Below are 22,511 nucleotides of genomic sequence, written 5' to 3' on the forward strand. Positions count from 1 at the left end.
ATAAAAACCTGATGTATGCTTAATTCTGGGTCCACATTGTGTGCACCCATGTTTGCAAATACATGAATAAATTCTTTGCTTTCTAGTTGTCTCGAGTAGTTCCATTTGCGAACTCATACTGTTTCTAACAATACTGTGATAAGTTTTATATCCAAATATATTTTAGTCTTTAAACTATTTCCATCTTCCTCTTGTAAGGTCTCAGTCCCTTACTTGAATTTGAGATATCATATCAACCTAATCAGATAACCCAAGCGGCGACTTCTTGATCAAGTAGCACTTTATTTGATCAAATTAAGCAGCTGGGTGGCCAACAATCTGGAACGCTGGCAGAGTTACATCCAGAAGTGCCACACCTTAGAAAGTTGGTACCATTGTTTTATAAACTTTGTTAGCCAATGAAAATCAGACAACAGAGCCATTACATCATAAGGAAGACATCAATCATTCCTGTAAACTCCCTTATTCGCTCCTTCAGTACATCCCATCCATGTACATATTTCTCATGCTTGCATGAGATTTCCCTGGTGCAAAAGCTGATTACAAAAAGCAAGAAAGCAACAGTTAGACTAAACAATTTCCCTTTGTTCCCGAACCCTTCACTCTTAAAATATTAACAGAACCCACAATGATCTGAGAATCAGTGTCTCCACTAGATAATTAATAGTCAAACTGAAACTAAGTTAATCAACTAAAATTAGCAAACTTCCTCAAATAAGTTACCCAGACCCAATGGTGGGATTCAAATATGTGAACAACCAGTTCTCTGTGTGGATGCTGCTTCCAGAAGTCCATTCTGGGCCTGGGCAACAAAAAATTAGCTACTGGTTCTGCCGAAGTGGTGCAAACCGGCTGAATCCTACCACTGCCCAGACCTAATCCACATATCAAAAGATAAAGTCTGCAAACACAGAGTTAATTAGGTCTCCCAGAGGAACTGCGTGTTCACAAGAATAAACATACCTATGATAGAAGTAAGTCTTCATCCTGGCTCATCCAAGCTGGGAATAAATAAGCAAACATGGCGACTGCTTTGGGAAGAAGGTTACAGTTTATTGCAGAAGCAGAAAGATGGTTCTTCAGGAAAGAGCAGAGGAGAGAAGAGGCTGAGCACACGGGCAGTCAGTTTTTACACCCTCTCTAGCCCTGTTTGGAATAGTTTCCTGTTCCTGTGGCATGAACTTTGAGGCTATTTCTGAGTGTTTTTCTAGGCCTTGAGATCTGTGGTTTAATCCTATTATCATATCCTGCTTCCCAGGTGATGGGGCTAATGACTCCTAGAGTTTGAGTGGGGCATGCAGATTTTCTTTGTCTTCTTGATTGCTCTGGCTTCAACTTTCTGATGGTTTTACATCTGCATTTGTATGGGGCTAGCTCCTGTTCAGGATAGTTGGCTTGGGGGCAAAGTTGGTTTCTGCTTTTTAAAATACTTTTGAGGAAATATATTTTTCTGCCCTTTTAATATTTCCTTCTCTGGGGCTCTGACTTCCCACACCTACATACACATACACACACAAAGCGTCATCCTAGAATTAGCAAGTGACACCCCGGACATGCTCCCCCTATAAAAATCTGCTGTTGTACCCCATTTCTCTGCTGCCTTCCCCTGCCTTCCCCTGCAAGCAAACTCTTTTACATTTAGGAATAAGCATTTCTTCTTTCCTCACAGCTGTCTGGATCTCATTTTTATTTATTCTTGTGCAACCCCGGCTTGAGTTGAACCCCAAACTATTTTTCTGACAATAGTGACTTCAGGTGGATCCCATGTGGGAATCATGAAAATCTGTAAGAATCTGCTCTGATCTTTATCTGGGCACATTTGTTGTGATTTAGGACTAATTTCTGATCTAAAATTTTCAGTGCTCTGCTATTGCTTTGTTGCAATGATGCACATTCAGGATACTTTTCGTTTTGTGCATTGGCAGGTGAATAGCACGGCTCAACAAAATGAAGTTTGGATGCTTTTTAACATATATCTTGTATTTAATTTTACAAGTCTTGAGACCTATACAAGTGTATCTATATCCTGCAATGTCGCAAAAAGGCCGTTTGTCTCCGTCTCCCCGAAGCCAGGAACAATACGCCTTCTGCCTACTTATTAGCTGTGTGGAAATACGAGAAATACCAGAAGCACGAGGCAGGAATCGTGCGATCTGATTCTGAAACACCGGGAGAAGCGGCGCTTTCCTCCTAGGATCGCCGGGTACACATTTAAACGGGGAGAAAAGGGAAGCATTGCACATTCGCACTGTCACCCCTCGTGTCGAAGCGCTGCAACCACGCCGGGGAGGGTAACGGTCGGCTCTCGGGATCCGCAGGGGGGCAGGCGAGAGCCGCTCGGCTGTCACTCTGGGCAAAGGGCTCGTCTGCCCGGCAGCGGCGAAGAAGGGCAAGACGCCGAATCCTGAAGGAGACTTCATCTCCGGCCTTGATCCAGAAGGCTGCGGCCGGCGGGGACCCGGTACACTCCATGCGCAAGATGCTAGCCGCCCTCTCCCGCCTGCTGCAAGGTCCGGCCGCCTCAAGACCGGTGAGTGTCTGGGGGGCCGTGGCCACCGCTCGGAGGCACCTGGTTCCCTGCGGCTGGAGCCCGCGCGCGGGGGCCTGGCGCCGGCCGTGGGATAGCTCTTGCCCGAGCGCATGGGATTCACACGATCCCGGGTGGGCGACTTGCATAAGCGCGAGCAAAGCGGCTCCACTCTCCTGCCACTGTCGACATCAGTTCTGGGCTTGGTTGCATCCCGTCACCGCTCCAGCGGGCTGGGATACTTTGCCTATTGGGGCTTTCATAAGAAAAAAGAAGGGAAGCAAGGCCCGGCTGGGACCGCGATTGGCTTGGTGTGGGCAGTTTTGACGTGGACGTTGCAAGATTTTTTAAAAAGAAACCATAGATTATTCCTTCCTGTATTTTCATCAACCGTCTTTTTCAATCTTGGCAACTTTAAGATGCATGGACTTCAACTCCCAGAATTCTCCAGCCAACAAGCTTTCCTAGCTGAGCAATTCTGGGAGTTGTAATCCATACATCTAAAATTGCCAAAATTAAGAAACATTGTATGTTTCTCATCGTGTTTCACCCGTGCCCCTTGTAACCTTGTTTTAATTCTGTGCCTCCCCCTTTCCAGGTCCCATTACCGATAAAAAAAACCTTAGGTTTATGTCTATGGAGATTCTCAGTCATCCAGGTCATAGTTATCACAAAGGTGCTTTTTCACGAGGCAACTAGACTTTCTTATTTTTATTTGAAGACATTTCACTTCTCATCCAAGAAGCACTTTTGGGACACACTTAGGTTGTAAATAGAATATATGTTTTATTTACAAAAAAGGCATTATATAATACAATATTTGCAATATAATACACTCTGCTTTTCTGTGATCCTCTTGGCTAAGATGGGTTCCCCTCTTAACATATATTTCACCTGTGGCCTCCTTGAAACATCCCAAGGGGGCCATATGGCCCCCAGGTAGAGAATTGCTACTCTGTGGCTTATTTAATAAACTAAGCAATGGCCTTAATACAGTGTGTGAATACAAATCAGGAACGAAAGTTTCAAAACTGACTAGGCACTTCCCTGCTCCATTTGCATGATAGGGTACCAGATGTACATGGGAATATTCAGACAACCCATATATGGTAGAAGTAGACTTCTGAATCTTTGCTACCATCTCCTGGTCATCTGACTTTTAGCCGACTAGAATTGAACCACAAATTAGGCAAATATTTGTGTCTCAGGATAATGTTGCAGGATCCAGTCTGAGTCGGTCACCGGAACCAGTCTTTCAAGCTTTTGGACTCATGCTGGAGCCCGTCCTCAGGAACTTCTCTCTTTCTCCAGAATGTATTGTGGAGCTTCTCTGTCACACACATTCTGGGGAGAGAGAAGTTCCCTGAGGACGGGCTCCAGCATGAGTCCAAAAGCTTGCAAGACTAAATCTCTGGTCCCGATGACTGCCTCAGGTTGGATTATGCAACAAATTAGACAAATTTGGACTTACAAGGCCATTATGAACACTTCATTTAGAATTTAGCATGTCGTTTGAACCCAGACATTTGAGTAACCATTGCTTAGTTAATCTTGAGTGTGTTTTGTAAACCCAGCTAATATTCACACTAAACAGAAAGAACAGGATTTTTCAGATCTACTTTTTGAATTCTTTGATAATGTGTTTCTTTGAATATTTAAAGTGCAATCAGCCTACATCATGTCCATGAGTGTAAGCACTTGGTCAGGCTTGGGTGGTGTTTTACATTTGAAAAACTACAAAAGACTTCTCTGTATCCAAGGTTTATATCTGCTGAATGAACATTCCTTTGTATCATGTGACACAGGTTTTGCAACTGAAGGAGTTGCTTAGAATAGAATACAGCGGAAGGGACCTTGGAGGTCTTCTAGTCCAGAACCCTTGTAAGGACCTACCTCAACCAAGCCACCCAAGAAAGCAGAACTCTTGAAACAGCCATTGTCTCAAAAGGAACTTTTATTAGGGGTTAGTGATAGCAGAGAAAACAAGGCGAGATCTGGAGAAAAACCCACGCAAGCAGTATATTAAAAGCAATATTGTTACTCGTCCCCCCAGGGTCCATTTGAATTCCAGCCAATCCACAGGTGGCATAGTGTTTTGGTAACTGGCTCTGTTGGTGCGCGCTCCTCAAGGTCTCTCTCACTTTCGTTTACTTCTGGTTCCAAGGGCCAACCTTCTCCTAGATAAGGAAGATGCATTCTTTCTCCTGGGGGGAAGGGCATAGTGGCAAGACAGTGCAAAGCATCCCTAAAGTATCCCCCCTCCCAACAGAATGGCAGGCCCCAAATAATGGTTACAAAAGCAGGTACTTCTTTGGGGACCTGACACTCCTGCTCGAGCGGGAGAATCTATACCATTTCAGACAAGTGACTATCTAGTCTCTTCTTAAAAATCTCCAGTGATGGAGTGCCCACAATTTGTGAAGGCAAGCTATTCCACTGGTTAATTGTCTTCACTGTTAGGAAGTTTCTCCTTAATTCCAGGTTGCTTCTCTCTTTGGTCAGTTTCCAACCATTGTTTCTTGTCTTGCCCTCTGGTGCTTTGGAAAATAATTTGATGCCCACTTCTTTGTTGTAGCCCCTCAAATACTGGAATACTGCTATATGTCGCCCCTGTTTCTTCTTTTCTTTAGATTAGCCAAACCCAAGTCCTGCAGCCGTTCTTCATATGTTTTAGTCTCCATGCCTTTGATCATTTTAGTTGCTCTTCTCTGAACTTTTTCCAAGATCTCAACATCTTTTGGAGTATGGTGACCAAAATTGGTTGCAGTATTCCAGGTGTGGTCTTACTAGGGTTTTATAAAGCGGTACTAATTCTAGTACCGTTTAAGTTGAAGTCTCCCATTATTACTGTGGTATGCTTCCTACATACATTTGTTAACTGGTTGGCAAAGAGTTCATCTATTTCTTCTGATTGGTTGGGTGGCCTGTAATACACACCTATGTCAATGTCACTTTTTTCCCTTTTATAGTGACCCATATACATTCTGAAGAGATTTTATCTTTGATCACGTGCATTTCTGTAGATATGTAGTGTTCTCTTACATATAGTGCATCTCCGTTTCCTCTTTTTGTAGATCTATTTCTTTTCAACAATTTGTATCCATCCATCAGTACATTCCAGTCATGGGTCGTCCCACCAGGTTTCTGTAATGCCAACTATGTCATACCTGCCCTCATGTACTATTGGTTCTAGTTCACCCTGTCTGTTCCCCAAGCTTTGAGCATTTGTATATAAGCATTTAAGACCTTTATGCCTGTCCGTGGGTATGTTTCCTGCATCTCCTGATTGTTGTTGGAGTTTTTCTTTTTTCTCATCACTCCCTACTTCATTGTTTGATTTGTTTTCTTGGGATTTATGACTGGTTTTGTGTTCTAGAGATTCTAAAGATTGGTCATCCTTCCCTCTCAATTTTAGTTTAAAGCCCTCCTGATGAATTGGGCCAGTCTTTTTCCGAGTACATTTTTCCCTGTTTTCATGAGGTGCAGCCCATCCCTTGCCACGAGTCCTTTAGCAAGTGGTTTATTTCTAGAATTCTTTTTCCCCTCAATGGGTGTTGGCCTTTCGTTGGGAGTACTGATGAGAACACTACTTGTGCTCCTAGCTCCTTAACTTTATTGCCTAGTTTAAGGGTAGGCTCTTTTATGGCTGGCTCAGGAATTCTGGGAGTTGAAGTCCATGAGTCATAAAAGAGCCAAGGTTGCCTACCCCTGGAGTTGCTTATAATCTCTCAATATTGTATTCAGGTTCTTTGTTGTGTCATTTGTCCCAATGTGAAGGAGGAGAAAAGGGTAGTAATCTGTAGGCCTAATTATTTTGGTTAGGTTCTTGGCCACATCTTTGATTTTTGCTCCAGGGAGACAACATACCTCCCTGGTTTGTATGTCCAGTCTGCAGATGGATGATTCTGTTCCTTTGAGGATAGAATCTCCTATTACCAACACTCGCCTTCCTTTGGGGGGGGCTGCAGTCTGGGGTGCTTTTCTATTTATCTCAGGTATGTTTGTTGATGTGACTCTTTTAGGGATGTTTGATGTTATTTCTTTGCTAGATGTCTGCATGTTTTCTTTGAGGGGGAGGTTGTGGGTCTACATATTTCCATCTAGGTTATTGAAAGAGACATTTTTGTTCCAATGCGTAACTTAACAGTATTAAGGCAAGTATATTATAGAATTGTCATGAGCTATCTGATGCTGTAGGGGAAAACAGTGATATTCCCTGCATGTTTTTTCAAACCCAACTTTTAATGTAGGGATAAATCTGTGCCAGATGTTACTGGTTTATATTTTCACTTCAGATCATTTTAGATCAATTTGCAATATGTATTTTAATAATACCATGCAACGCAAATTCTAAGCTACTTAGGGTTGGATCTCACGATCCAGGATATAATCTTTCGAAACCACATTCTTTGATTTTGTTCTGAAATTTATATCAATGAGCTGATTGTTTAAAAAAAAAAGTTTTCATTCATAGTAAGTAGTAAGTTAGAACAGAAATTCTTAATTCTACTTTTTGGATTCTTTGAGAGTGGATTTGCAGGATTCCAAAAAAAATCCTGTTTAAAAATCCAAGATTTAGGGGGCTTAAAGAAATTATTGCCCATAATAAACTTCAATGGTCTTCTTTGAATTTAGGTTTTAATATCGTACTGTGCCATGATTTTATTAATGATTTGTTGAATAAACCACAATTTACAAGTTCATACAGCACACTGAGCCATGGTACCAACAGTGGTTAAGGTCACACAGGCAAGTAAGTAACATTACAGTTTAACACTAGGTATAAAACAACAATAGCTGACCAATTTTTCCCACTCTTGAGAACAACAGATGGAACTTCAATTGAAGCAAAGGTTTTGTGTATCAACAGTACCTCTATGTTTGTTTATTTATTAAATTTATTTGCTGCCTATTCCGCCGTGGGGCTACTCTAGGTGGCTTATAACAATAAAAAAGTTATATAGAGTTGTATATATTGATAAAACCAGACTGTAAATCCGCAGATGACCTCTCCCAAGTAGAAAATACATAAAATGAGAGATAGTCTGGAGCTCTCAATCTCTTTGTTTCCACAATGAACAAATTAAAAGGCATGGAATCTGCAAAACTGAGCTTCAAATTCTCAACCTTGCAGACAGTCCAGTGCAAAAGAGTGCTCGATTTCTTTATGCCTTTATCTCCTTTCAGGTTTCATCTCATGACACAAGAGCAACTAATGAATCTTGATCCCAAGCCCAGGCCTGAACCATGATTTAGAGATAATCTCACAAAAATCAGCAGGAAGATCTTTTTGACTTGGGCTGTGTGTATGAAGATAGGTGCACAAATAGGGATAATTGCTACAGAATACTTTGTGTGGTGTATTAAAAATAACAGCATTTGTTATTCATTATGCTGAAATATTATAATGCAATAACTTTTTAAAGGAAGTTTTACTTCCTTTATAGTTGCATAAAAAAGAATTCAGTGCTGAATAAATAGGTGTCACTGGCTAAATAAAATTGGTACTAAAAGTATATTTGTAAGGAATAATTTATCCCACATCTGTATGATGGTAGCTGATATTCCTTTCTATTTTTGTTTTTCCCAATTCTACTGCTTTAGGGAGCTGTTAGTGAGGTAAGATCAGTATTTTAATTGCATGATGGTTCATAACAAGCCATAATTTGTTGTGCAAAAAATTCCATTTCATTCTGATGTGTTAGTTATTTTATTGGTCCATTTATTCCTGGATAGAAAATTCAAATCTTGGTAGCTCTTCTAATTTTAAGAAATTCAGTTCAGTAAAAATTACAGGTACTCCTCGAGTTACAAGTTTAATGGAGCCTTCCCATTCCACTCGTAACTCAAAAACTCAGAGTGAATCTCATACCTCAAACGAGATCACTCCCTTGCTCATTAAGATGCATGTGGCTTGTTAAGTGAACATGAGATATCTCAGGATAGGGAAGGCCATGGAGGGCCTAGTGATGGAACAGGCCTCCAAGGCCTCCCGACCCACTAAGATACCTCATGCTTCCCCTCCCTTCCTGCCGCGCCCGACTCATGTTGAAAAGATCCGTCTTCTCTCTGCAGCGGTTCCTGCTGCCGCCCAGATCTGAGGCCAGGGGATGCTTCCGCAGCCCGACCCGGGCAGCAGCAGCCTGGAGAAGGCCTCCAGCACCTGGATCAGGCCACCAGAGGGCCACGGAAGCATCCCCTGGCCTCAGATCCAGGTGACAGCAGCCTGGAAAAAGCCACAGAAGCGTCTCTGGCCTCAGATCCAGGCGGTAGCGGCCTGGAAAAGGCCTCCAATGTCCCAATCCAGCCTCCGGAGGCACGTGGATGCATCCCCCAGGTTTGGTTCCATTCTCTGTTGCAGAGAACAGAGGCCTAAAGTACCATGAGATCATGTGAGATCAGTAACTTGAGATCTCGCCCCACTGATCTCGCGTAATCTTGTATTACTTTAGGCCTCCGTTCTCTGTGAACACACCGAAGGCCTGGAGCAGCCAAGAAAGTGAAGGATCTCGATCTTTGCAGGGTGAGTATTGAAGGCCTGATGCCTAGGGAGACAGGGCGGGTGTGGGAAGGGAGGGAATAATGATGGTGAATGTTGCAGAGCCTCTGTGGTTGCTCATAAGGGCAAACAACTGCCGTGGTACTGCAATATTCGTAATTTTGGGACTTGCTTGTAAGCACTGGAGGTGCTTATCGCGTAACTTTGAGCGTTAATTGAACGCTCGTAACTCAGGGATTACCTGTATTTCTAGCATAACTATCATGGGGACCAAAGTTGGGGCTTCAGCATTTCCTGTCAATAGCCAACTTTGTTGATTTTTACACCATTGAGAAAACAGGTTTTCGAAAGCATGAAATATGAGAGTTTATCTTTTTTCTGGAAATGCTGGAAAATCTAAGTAATATAAACATTGCTAAAATGTTATAATTTCTTGTGTTTTCCTATTACATTTCTTTTTGTGTCTTCTAATCATATATTCTGTGGCATTTTGCTACTGTAGCAAATCCTGCATGAACACAAGTGGTAATAATCGTTTGCACATACGTGTTGCAAAATAATCACAATTGGTAGGATAGGTGATAAATAGAGACTGTAAAATTGTTTGCTAAACTGTTTTTAAGTGTTTAAGGCATCTAGTTTTCTTAAATGCTATTTTTTCTTACCTGCATTATTTTAATGATTCTGATTACATTGCTTTTTTACCCCTGGTTTTTCCATTCCAAATCTTCCAAAATAGAAAATACAAATGTGTTTATGGGACCCACATAATTCAATATATTTCCTGTAAAATATATTGTTTATTATAATAAGTTCTTCTATGAGCTTGGTTTACTTGCAGACATATTACCCAGCTATGTAACATCATCAGCCTTACACAAGTTCTCAGAGCACCAAAAAGTCCACAGTTCAACCCTGAATTAGAGATATTTTCTTTTGTTGGTATCTTAGAATTCTTTTTTGGGTTATTTTTATTTTGATATTTCCTTATTTTTATATTGTTTATTTGAGTCACAGTTAATTGGAATCAAGCATCAAAATGGAATGAATAAATAAATATAGATAGAGACACTGCTTATAAAATATGCATTATAATCTTTAGAAGTTTAAAATTGTTAGATATAAGTTGAAATCGTCTTGAAGCAGATAGAAATATTTTTTAAAAATATTATTTTAATTTAATATCTATCTGTGTATCTGTTTCTTGCCTCTCTTTTTTATTGAAAGGTTGCCCGTGTGGTTGTCACTTCTCGTAATTATGCAGATTTTGCAAATGAGGCTACATTTGAAATTAAGGTAAGTAGATTTATTTTCTTTTAGAAAACTAATACATATTTTAATGTTGTGCAATATATTACAGAATCGTTTGGTGGTATAGTCAAACTCTTTTATATTGAAATAAGATTACAAATACATATTTTTAAGTATAAAATGGGGAACATCATTTTTTGAATTGAAATACATTTACAGGAAAAGTATAAAATGATTTAAATTTTTAACATGCAGTTTAATTACCACTAATTTTATTTGATTATTTAATTTTCTTTAAATGAAAGACATATTTGCTAATTCTCAGTGTGGTCATTCAGCATGTTTTATAAATTATGTAAAAAGTATTTTTATGAGCTGGTGTAAAATACTGATCTTATAATAACACTGCAAATATGAGGAGAGAGTATAATAGCCATAAATAGGGAATTTTGAAGCCATGGGAAGCCTGTCCTGCTTTCTAATGTAAGAGTCCTGTTAAATTTCATCAGGTTTTATCTTTCATCAATTTCATACTTTTTGGCCAACAAATATTTCAGAGTTCAGATAGCTTTAACAACTGCCCTGTTTAGCAACTTTAGCAAAGTTACATGTTGCTGAAATAGTAACTTGATCTTTATACTAGTCTTTACACTTATGATAATTGTAGCATCCCAGTAGTCATGTGACCAATATCAGGGGCTTTGCAACCAGTGGGCATTTACAATCCCTACAGCATCCCATGGTCATGATTGTGATTTACGTATATCACAGCTGGTAATTAGAGTTCAGTGGAAAAACCAGCAGTAAAATTTGAAGTTGTAGTCATGTGATGTCTCGTTTAACAACCAGATTGCTTAGAGAAGTTGCCAGTCTTAATTATGACTGTTAAGTAAGGACTACCTGCGAGTAGTTTAGGCAGTTACAAAACTGTTACAGTGGGAATGTCTATCTAGGACAGGGGTGTCAAACTGCCAGCCCACGGGCCAGTTGCATCATATGGAGGCCACACCAACCCCAGCTCCAGCAATGCAAAAAAAGTCACGATACGTCGTGACACGTCACGTGATGTGGCAAGTTTGACACCCGTGATCTAGGAAGTGCAATAAGTTCCAGCGATGTTCTGTTATACCACTGGCTCAGATATGATGCCAGAGTACTGCATGATTGTTTGAAGAGGAGTGAGAAGTAAAACAATTTGTAAAAATATTAAGTATGGCAGAAGTCAAGGGAAGCATCTGATGATAGATTGTTCCCCAAAGAGACCATAATGCCTAGTTTTGGATTATTTCAATATTATGTGTTCAAAAAGGTCAGAACTGCTTCAGAAAGCTGTTTAATAGTGCTTGAAAATCATCTATTTTTGCTCTTAATTCTCTTTATCATTTCCAGCAATTGCTCTTCAGAAGCATATTATATACCAATCTAATGGTTCCATCTAGCTGCTATAATTTATATTGATTAACTGATCTATCTGTGAATTAACCCAGTATTTTAGAGCCATTTCAATAAATGGCTATCTATATTACTGTTGGTAATAAAATATATTAATGTGTTGTGTAAATAATTGCTTTGGCCTATTCAGAAAGTACTATTGACTAATTTATTAAGTCAGGGCTTTTCAACTGATGGTACGCGTACTACCAGTGGTACGCGAGCACCTGGCTGGTGGTACGCGTAGGATGGGTTGAAAAAAAATGTAAAAGAAAAGTTAAAAAAAGTTTTTAAAAAGTGTAAAAGTGGATGAGATGAAATGGCAGCAGTGCCGCACAGGCTTGTGGCAAAGTCAGCTGGAACTGCACATTTCCTGGGTCCTACTGATAAAGAGCGGCGGCCTTGGGGGTAGCAGGCAGCCTCAAGCAGTCTTCAGTGGAGATTCCGCTGGAGCTGCGCGACGCATTGCCTGGGTCCCCCCCGCCCCCACCCAGATGCTCTCACCTCCCCCAAGCGTTTTTTACTCACCTGCTTTCAGCAGCATTCCCTTGCTCCTGTCCTTCTCGGCCTTCATGTGTTTGTGAGACAAAAAAAACAGTTCCATGAGACTTTCTAACTTCTCACGAGAAGTTAGAAAGTCTCATGGAACTTTTTTTTTCTTTTTTACCCACAAATACGTGGCGAAGGCAGAGAAGCAAAAGGAGAAAGGGAGTGCAGCTGAAAGCAGGTGAGTAAAAAAATGCTTGGGGGAGGCGAGGGCATCTGGGCGGGGGCGCCAATCTTACCCTACATGGTGGCGGGAGGGTTAATGGCGGGCGCGGGGGACCCAGGAGGAGCTGCGCAAAGCAGGCAGAGGGGAGGCAGATTGCGGGCAGCGACAGGGAGGCCGATCACGTGTGTGCGCGAGGCAGAGGTGCTGCCCGGGGCCAGAGGGGAGGCTGGGCAGATTCAAGGCGCTGTTTATTACTGTAAAGCCTACATAACTCAGAGCCTGAGTTTCTTATTAATCCTAAATAATTGTGGCTGCTAAATCCAAATGAAAAGAAGTATCTTCTATATGGCAGGAGATGGCATGGAGGAAGGTGGCTTCTTCCCTCTGGCACAGGTCATTCTGTCAGGCAAGAATGACCCTCGTTCTTACAGGTGTTGAAGAAAAAGTCTTTATCATGGTTCAGTCCAAGCTGGAATAAACAACATGGCGACTGCTTTAGAAAGAAGTTTGCAGTTTATTGAAGATGGCTCTGGAAGAAAAGAGAGAGAGGGAGTGGGTTTTTATACCCTCTGGGGCTCTTGAGGTTGTTTCCTGTTCCTGTTTGAGGCTTTGTATTTCCTGTGTCATGTACTTTTGACCTGAGTCTGAGTGTGCCCCTTTGGCATCTGTGGGTTAATCCTATTATGTCCTCTTAGAGTTTGGGTGGGGTATCTAGATTTTAGGTGTCTTTGTCTTCCTAAGCTTCTAGCTGGGGGCCTCCAACCTTCCTGAATGGATTACAGTATTTACATCTGCATTTCTATAGAACTGGTTTCTGCTTGGGGGAGGGAGACGTGGGGCTATTAAGAAAAACTGGGCATGTTTTTCTGCCTCTTTAAGATCCTTTGAGGAAATATAATATTCTGCCCTTTTAATATTTCCTTCTCTGGAGGGGGGGGTGACTTCCCACACAGGTTTCTGGAAAATAGTTAAATGTGCTATTATTGTGTGGTGGTGTCACAGTTTTATTGAATTTTATTAAAATTGCGCCTTGTATTGTGTTTTGATGTGGTACACTGTGAAGCCTATGGAGAGAGACATTGACAACTAAATATCATTGCAGCTGGGAACAGATAGTGTATTTGCTAGGGGATTTATTTTATTCAGGCCTTATTGTTCAGAAATCTTTTAGCACAAAGATGTTAAGTGTATGAAGATACTCAAATACTTTAATAATAAACCATGACCACTTGTCTTTATTGTTTGCAGAAATACGAACTCCATCGCTTGGAAGAGGGTCCTCCTACCACAACTGTATTGACTAGAGAGCAAGGTCTCCAATACTATAAGACTATGCAGACTATTCGGCGCATGGAACTAAAAGCAGACCAGCTGTATAAACAAAAGATTATTCGGGGTTTCTGCCATTTGTATGATGGCCAGGTGGGCAGCAGATTTCATCAAATTTTCTGTTTCATTTTAATAAGGCTGTTATAGGTAAAAAAAGAATTCTGAAGAATTCTATATCTCGACTCTACCAGTATAAATAAACAAATTCCTAGGTTGTGGGAAAAGGTGAACACTTACCATTTCTAAAAATGCTGGAATTTTGTAAAAAATATCTTCAGTGGGGGTAGTTTGTAGTGTGTAGTTGGCAGAAACAGTATACTTTGATCAAATGGCTAGTGCCAATATTTTTTATTTTAGTCTGGTTACCTATGAATGGTAGAGGTTATACCATAGTAAGTTTAAATTCTTCAAATCTTTCCTGGTTGTTCCCCTCCTCCCATTTTTTAATATATGTTATACACTTAAGATTTTGCTCCCATAGTCTTTGAAGATGCCAGAGTTTTAATTATTTTTCCCAACCTGTTTATCATTATTATTACTGCATTGCAGCTATCTTTGCTAAGATTATTTATATATCGCTAGACTATACTTTAAAAAATTAAATATGATCAAATGTCATGTAAGACACCTAAAATACAGTAATAAAACAAAATACGTAACAAGAGCCATTATTTGCTTACATATAGCATACTTCTCAAAGGCCAAAGTGCATTAAAGTATTCTGAGCTGACTAGTAGCAAATTAATAGCTGTTTTTTCACTATAATCCTATGTTGCAGAGGCTTAGTGCAGCATAGTTGGAACTCCAGGTAGCTTCTTGACCATATGTAAGGCAGCTCCAGGAGGCACATGCTGCAATACTTGAAGTGAGCCACATACTTATTCCTTCAGATACACTGGAGCCTCATCTGAATAGACAAAGATCTTTTTCCCAGAGCTGGCTTTTTGGTTTCGTCTGAACCATTGTGCAAACTCAGTGTTTGACATTTGTAGAGAACTGTATACAAATACTATCGTCCACCTGTATGTTATGGTATCGTGCATGCTGTTTCAAGGCTGTTGGTTTGTTTTTCCACAGGAAGCTTGTTGTGTTGGACTTGAAGCAGCCATAAATCGAACAGATCATTTGATTACTGCCTACCGGGCTCACGGCTTTACCTATACACGTGGAATTCCAGTTCGAGAAATTCTTGCTGAACTCACTGGTTTGTCTAGTAAAATGAAATGTAAATGTGGAAAGGATGAATACCACTGTAGATAGAAGGGTTAAGTTCTGATCGCATTTCCACAATGAAAACCATCCTAATTTGCTTAGTATATCTTTGCTCAAGTGGATAACAGATGTCAACTATCCTTATGGCAAGAGGTTGAGGTTTTGGTCATTTATTCATATACTGCTGCAAGTTTCTCTGCATTTAGAGAAATCTCTGCTCTACCATTTAAACATTTCTCTTGATGCAGTAACATGTAAAATCTAGCCATTAACCTTAGAAAGCTTATAAAGAATGTTTATAAAACAATTTTGATTTTTTGTCTTATATGGAATCTTATTAAAATTCCAAGTAAGCAAAAAGGGATGGCATGCTAAAAACACCCATATACTATTCATATAGAGGGTGCAATGGCTCAGTAGTTAAAAGATGCTGAGCTTGTCAGCTGGAAAGCTGACAGCCCAGGTTTGAGACCCAACTGCCACACAATGGGCTGAGGTCCTATTACTTGCTCCAGCTCCTGCCAACCTAGCAGTTTAAAAACATGCAAATACAAGTAGATAAATAGGTGCCACTTCAGTGGGAAGGTAACAGCGTTCTATGCACCTCAGCATATAATCATGCTGCCACATGATCATGGAAATGTCTTCAAACAATGCTGGCTCCCTTGGCTTAAGAAACAAAGATGAGCACCGCCCCCTAGAGTCAGAAATGACTGGATGGGGAAATCTGTACCTTTATACTATTTAGTAGAACCCCAATGTAAAATACTGTATTTTGAATATTTCAGGTCGGATAGGTGGTTGTGCTAAAGGCAAAGGTGGCTCAATGCACATGTATGCCAAAAACTTCTATGGTGGTAATGGTATTGTTGGCGCCCAGGTAAGGTTCATTAATCAAACTAGCTTTTTTATTGAGATGTGGATAAAGCTTTTAATGTTTGTCATATATTAGATTATTTCATTACTTTTATAATTCTGTGCAGGATGCTGTATCCTTAGTATTTCTTTTTTGTAAACCTAACATTAGCTAAATTGCCGATTGCATAATGTGGGAACATTGCCACAAGACATGATGATGATTATGATCAATTATTGCATGACTTTAAAGACGGATTAGATGAATTTAGTAAAAGGCAGATTTATCAAGGGCACTTAATCTTGAAATTCAGTGTTATTTCTGGTTGGTGACAGCATGTCTCCATATACCAGCTGGGGGAAAAGAATAGGAGGCGGATATGGCTATACCTCTGTATGCCAGCAGCCTGCACCTTATTGGCCATTATAAGAAACAACAAGGTGGTTTAAGAAACAACAAGGCCATTATAAGAAACAACAAGGTGGTTTACCTACTACATGATATAATCTCTTATAGGTTCCTTTGGGAGCTGGTATCGCTTTGGCATGTAAATACTTTGGGAAAGATGAGATCTGTGTGACATTGTATGGTGATGGTGCTGCAAATCAGGTAAGTTTCCAGGTTTATTCAATTAGATGCATATTTCTATAGAGCATCATCCAATTTGACATAATAATATGCCTATACTTGCCTTTAAACACTTAACAAATGTGACGATACTAAGGCAGCTGGTTTTAGGTGTAAATTTCTCAGAGGAGTTTCTTCCCATGCTGCTGTGGCAGTGGTGCCCTCAGGCTCTATAATGTAGAAAATCTGATTAAAGTGGTTTTCCACGTACATGAATGAGGCAAGCGATTTGCACTAAGGAACTTGCTCATGCTGAAGGCTTGGTTGCAGTTTGATTTGGATAATCTTTCCTTGGTTTCTAATAAGAGGACTAACAATTTCTAGTAGTTCGGGTAGATACAAGCAAATTGGGCAACCTCTTACAGTGTGGTTGTATGTAGACTGAAAAGGGGATAATGCCTGAGCTGTATATTTCTTTATAATGAAATAGTTGCACTGGCCAACTGCAAGAATGTATGTAAAGATATCTAAAATCTGTTATTCTTCTTCCAGGGTCAAATATTTGAAACGTTTAATATGGCAGCCTTGTGGAAGCTGCCATGTATTTTTATCTGTGAGAACAATAGATACGGAATGGGTACTTCTGTAGAGAGAGCTGCAGCCAGCACAGATTATTACAAAAGAGGAGACTTTATTCCAGGTCTTAGGGTAAGAGATTCACTATTCTCCATTTTTTAAAGAAAAATGAATATTGTAATACTTTTGAATAAACTTGTGTTTGGGGGGGGGGTTGCCACTAGGTTGATGGCATGGATGTTCTTGCTGTAAGAGAAGCTTCAAAATTTGCTGCTGATCACTGCAGAGCAGGAAAAGTAAGTATGAGTAGAAATGACTGTATTGCATGTGTGTATCTATGTTTGCATGTTTAAGATAGGCAGAATTTCAGAGAAATTTATTCTGTTTCAAATACATGTAACAATACTAAACTAGGAAGTACTCTTTTACAAACTACCTTGTGAGCTCCAAACCTAGTAACATGATGTAAATAGTATACAAATAATAGAAATCAACTCAACACTTGATTAAATCTTGCAGACTTGATCCAGTATCTTTGGAGCTGTGGTTATTATTGAACAATAAATCATTTTTATTTTTTATGAATCATAAACATGGTGCTTAGTAGTGTGATTAACATAAACATTAACTAATATGGGNAATATGGGAATAAGTAAGTTTTCAGATGAAGAAATGAAGAGGCAGCATACTCAAAAAGGACACCGTTAAAATACATGCTCAACTATAACCAAATAAGCAGAGTCATACATATCATTAAAGTTATGATTATTCAATAAACATCAGCATGAAGGGTGTGTGCACCAGTCATAGGTGAAATGAAGGAATATTCTGTGGCAAATGAAGGTAAATATACGTGTCCCAGGATAATGTTGCAGGATCCAATCTAAGTTCGTCACCAGGACTAAAGGTTTACTCTTCCAAGCTTTTGGGCTCAATGTTGGAGCCCCCATCATCAGGGAACTTCTCTCTCTCCAGAAGTGAGTGGAATATTCTGGTTCCCTGATGATGGGCCCCAGCACAAGCCTGAAAGTTTGGAAGAAGAAACCTTTGGTCCCAGTGACTGATTCAGATTGGATCCTACAAGATATTCTGTGTTAAACTTCAAGAAGGAGCTAGCTGCAACATTGAGAAAGGAAGCATATGGGTGGTGGGAAGACAAAGTTTGGAGAAAAGGAGAACCTAGCATTGCTGGAAAAGATTTAGATTGGATAAGTGCAGTGTGAAAGAATTCCCTGTTACCACTTCTTACAAGGCAACGTAAACATACAACCTTACACATGGACATCGCCAGTTTGATATCAGGTTATCACAGTAACATTTTATATCAAACAGACCCTCTTATAATAGTTCTTGGCAAATCTGTTTTTAAATTAAAAAGCTCAGTGTAAATACAGATATTCCTTAACTTAAAACCACAATTGGGACTGGAACTTCTGCCACCAAATGATGCAGTCATTAAGTGAAGCATGCCTAATTTTATTACCTTTTGCTACAGTTATTAAGCAAATCACCAAAATTGTTAGGCAGATCATGCAGTCATAAAGCAAATCTGACTTCTCCATTGACTTTGCTTCCCTCTGGGAAGGGCTCAGAAGGGCCCATGACCACAGGATGCTGCAATTATCATAAATGCATGCTGGTTGCCAAGCACCCAAACACTAATCATGTGGCTGTGGCGACACTGTAATGGTCGTAAGTGCAAGGATTGACCATTAGTCACTGTTTTCAACACCATAACTTCAAATGAATGGTCATAAGTCAAGGCGTACTTGTAGGTATTTGCCCTTCTCTATTAAATGAGGTTTGAGAGGTTTCTTTTCAGAGTTTTCAAAGCATTCAGAAAATAGGAGTAAGGACCGCAATGCATTATAACTCTTACAGACAAATTATATAAATATGAGCTATGGATACTAAAAATGGGATATAGTAGTAGATTTATGGGAACCAAGTGTAAGTTCCTGAGATTTTATTTAAATCTAAACATTAATCTAAATATTGAATATAACAAAATACTTTAAATATATAAATGTCTTAGGGAAATTTTGTAATATTTTTGTTGCTGTCTTGGTCAGACCTGTGTTTTTTAGCAGAGTAATTTAAGATACAAAAAGTTGAGAGCTACTGATCTACATGATTGTCTTAAACTGGCATGCCTGTCTACATTTAGTTATCAGCAAAATCAAGGCATTATTTTCAAAGGTATTAAAGACTTCTATTTTAACAGGGCCCTATTGTGATGGAGCTACAAACATATCGTTATCATGGGCATAGTATGAGTGACCCTGGAATCAGGTACAGTAATTCTATACTGTTCCATATTAGTGGTGGGAAAAATTACATTATCCTGGAGCGTACTTGAAGAAAAAGCAGAAAATGCAAATATTTTACAAACTAGAGGCATGAAAATTTGGCCAAGACTACCAATCTCTTCCACTACATAATCTTACATATTTTTAATCAAATAGTTTTGTTAAAACAAGGAACTTAAAATTTTCACACTATGAGTTGTATCCTCTTCCTACTTTGCAGGGATCACATGATAAAAGCTTGTGAGGGCAAGGCAGGAGTGTTGTCAAAATACACACTAGGCTTTGGGTCCTGCTTGGCTTGTTTAAGCCAGCCACAGGCTTGCCTGGGCAAAATAGGAGTACATTTTAATAGTTCTCCCATTTTGTCTGGCATGTCTGCAGTAGATGGTTACATTACTGAGAAGTAATGTACTAAATTAAAAATTAATTATTAAATTAGGTAGTATATTTATTTCTTACCCATCCCTACCTCAATAAACATTATTGACCCATTATATTGGCCCATTATGTATGTGTGATTTGTTCACTTTCCTGTTGATCAAAATAGTCAAAGCAAAATATGATTTAGACATGGCTTAAGCAAATCATAATCCAATAAAAACAACTGTAAGGTGCAGTTTCCATACTATCTTCTACATGAGAAACTTAGATGACTTTGTGTACATGCACGCCTGGTCATATTTCAGTTTCTTCCCTGTTTTTTCTCCCTTAAATTCTGAAAGTTTTGTCTACCATTTTATAATAGATTTTATAAATGGCCAAGCTCAACCAGATTTAGGACTGTTTTTTAACAATAAACTCCCAGGCTGCATGTCTTGCATTGGATTAATTTTTCAAATACTTTTATTGTTTTTACAAATTGAAGACCCATAGTAGAAACAAATAATACATAACATATTACAAAAGTTTAATAAGCAGTACCACATGTACAAAAAAGTAAATCTGCATGTAGACTTTTCTCATTTCACATCAATAGTTTTTAATCAAGACTTTGTTTTATAATTTAATTGATAGTATTGATTTCCAATCCTGAATACATCTCTTAATTTATCTTAGTTTGTTTTTGTTAGATCAATGAAAGGCAAAGAATTTTCAATGTAAGAGGAGTCTTTTTCCTGCTGTTTTGTGTATATTCTTATTTTACCTTAAATTATATTCCTGCCCATGAAGAACAAAGCCTTGAATATCTTATACTATTTGCTATATAAATGCCATGATCTTTCTTCATTATATTATTATCAAGTTATTGGGAGAAACTCTTTTTCATACGGTTTACTAGTGTAATTGGCTTTTTACAGTTACCGAACAAGAGAAGAAATTCAAGAAGTAAGAAGCAAAAGTGATCCTATTACTCTCTTGAAGGACAGAATGGTGAATAACAACTTAGCTAGTGTGGAGGAGCTCAAGGTAATAATTTTTCCTTTCACAGGTTATGAAAATTAGATAGAAAAAACTTTTTCTCTGAATAATTAGTGATATAGTTGGAGGTACAAATAGTCCTCATTTAATATCTACTTGTTCAAATCAAAGATATAATTAAGTACTTTACTAAAATAACCAATCCCATGGATTACTACCCCTTTCTTCTCCTACACATGGGGACCAATGACACAACAATGAATCTGAAAACAATAACGAGATTCAGAAGCACTAAGGAAGAAAGTTAAAGAAGTAGGAGCACAAGTGGTGTTTTCATCTATACTTCCAACAAAAGACCAACATCCAATGAGGAAGCAAAGGATTTTAGAAATAAACCACTGGCTTAAAAACTGGTGTTGTCAAGAGAATTTCAGCTTCCTAGACCATGGTCTGCATTACCTACATGAAGGGCTACTGACAAGGGATAGACTGCACCTCACAAGAACTGGAAAGAATATATTCAGAAAACGACTTGCTCATCTTATCAAAAGGGCTTTAAAGTAAAATTGAGGGAAGGCAATCTTCACGACCTTTAGAACCTAATTCCAAGCAAAAATCACTATATAACCAATCACATGAGGTAGGGAGTAAACAGAAGAAATAAAAAAAGAAAAACATAATGAAGTGATGGGAAGGATGGAAATCCCAGTTACAAAGTAGGAGATATAAGAAACATACCCAAGACCCATAAAGGACTCAAATGCCTTTACGTTAAAAGTTTAAGGAACAAACAGGGTGAACTTGAAGTATTAGTATATGAAGGCAGATATGATATAGTTGCCTTTACTGAAACTTGGTGGGATGAAACTCATAACTGGAATGTATTGATGGAAGGAAACAAACTATTCAAAAGAAACAGACCTAACAAAAGAGGAGGTGGAGTTGCATTATATATAAAAGATCACCATCTCTACAGAAATACACAAAACCAAGGATGAATCTTGCTGCCCTTCCCAAAACATTGGCCAAATGGGTAGAAATTAAAGTCCAAAACTTTAGGAGATAATTATTGTAGCTAGAGATAGAAACTACTACAACAATATTATAATTAAATAATATTCAAATATGAAAATGTCACATGTGTATATCAGATATGAGGACTACTTTTTTAAAAAATGATCATGATTAGAATTTTTGGAGCTTGCAGTATCTGGACTTACAGGGTGTGGTTTTGATCCCGATTATTTATTGCAATAACAAGCTTTGTGTTAGTAATGTAAGTTTAAAGCACTTTACTCTGTATTTTTTGAAGGCTTTCTTTTGTCTATTAATATTTTATTGTTTCTGGTGTAGGAGATTGATGTGGAAGTAAGAAAACAGATTGAGGAAGCAGCACAGTTCGCCACCACTGATCCAGAACCACCTCTGGAAGAATTAGGCAATCATATCTATAATAAAGAGCCACCCTTTGAAGTGCGTGGTCCAAATCAGTGGACTAGGTACAAATCTGTTGGCTAAGAGAATTCTGATTCAGCAGTCAGTTAAACTGATAGATATTATATTGGAGTTTAACTGTTACATCTGTTCTAAGTGATAAAAGCCAAATACAATTTTGGTCATGACGTAAGTTTTAGGGAGGGTGGGGAAATGAGAAATATGGAATTTTGAAAGAAAGTTGTGCAAGAAGTAAATTAAAAAAGATTTATTAAACTTCAGTCTGTTCTGTTTTGCTGTATGATGAAAATTACTCCGCTAAAATGGCATTATTTACATTAATAAAAACAGTTCATCAAGATTTTCTAAGTTATATTTTCTTTTATATATATCTCCTTTGCTTTCTTCCCTTTATTGTTTTTCATTGTTTTATTCATTGTATTTACTTT

At 38.8% G+C, this 22,511-nt stretch overlaps 1 protein-coding gene across 1 annotated transcript; it reads left to right on the forward strand.

Annotated features, from left to right (window-relative positions):
• The first annotated feature begins 2,368 nt into the window (after positions 1-2,368).
• Positions 2,369-22,420, forward strand: PDHA1 (pyruvate dehydrogenase E1 alpha 1 subunit). Its single transcript, XM_015825304.1, has 11 exons — positions 2,369-2,530; positions 10,254-10,322; positions 13,669-13,842; positions 14,827-14,953; positions 15,750-15,841; positions 16,334-16,426; positions 16,937-17,092; positions 17,185-17,256; positions 19,185-19,252; positions 20,568-20,676; positions 21,982-22,420. Exons 1-11 carry the CDS (start codon positions 2,471-2,473, stop codon positions 22,144-22,146), a joined length of 1,185 nt encoding a protein of 394 aa, XP_015680790.1. The 5' UTR covers positions 2,369-2,470; the 3' UTR covers positions 22,147-22,420.
• The last annotated feature ends 91 nt before the right edge of the window (positions 22,421-22,511 follow it).

This window comes from Protobothrops mucrosquamatus, unplaced genomic scaffold (assembly GCF_001527695.2).
Source record: "Protobothrops mucrosquamatus isolate PMUCROS unplaced genomic scaffold, P.Mucros_1.0 scaffold_198, whole genome shotgun sequence".
Lineage (NCBI taxonomy): Eukaryota > Metazoa > Chordata > Lepidosauria > Squamata > Viperidae > Protobothrops > Protobothrops mucrosquamatus.

Coding starts and splice junctions, on each gene's coding strand:
- PDHA1 (XM_015825304.1), top strand. CDS start 2,471: ATGCGCAAGATGCTAGCCGCCCTCTCCCGCCTGCTGCAAGGTCCGGCC. Junction 13,843..14,826: donor GCCATTTGTATGATGGCCAG/GTGGGCAGCAGA, acceptor GTTTTTCCACAG/GAAGCTTGTTGTGTTGGACT. Junction 15,842..16,333: donor ATGGTATTGTTGGCGCCCAG/GTAAGGTTCATT, acceptor AATCTCTTATAG/GTTCCTTTGGGAGCTGGTAT.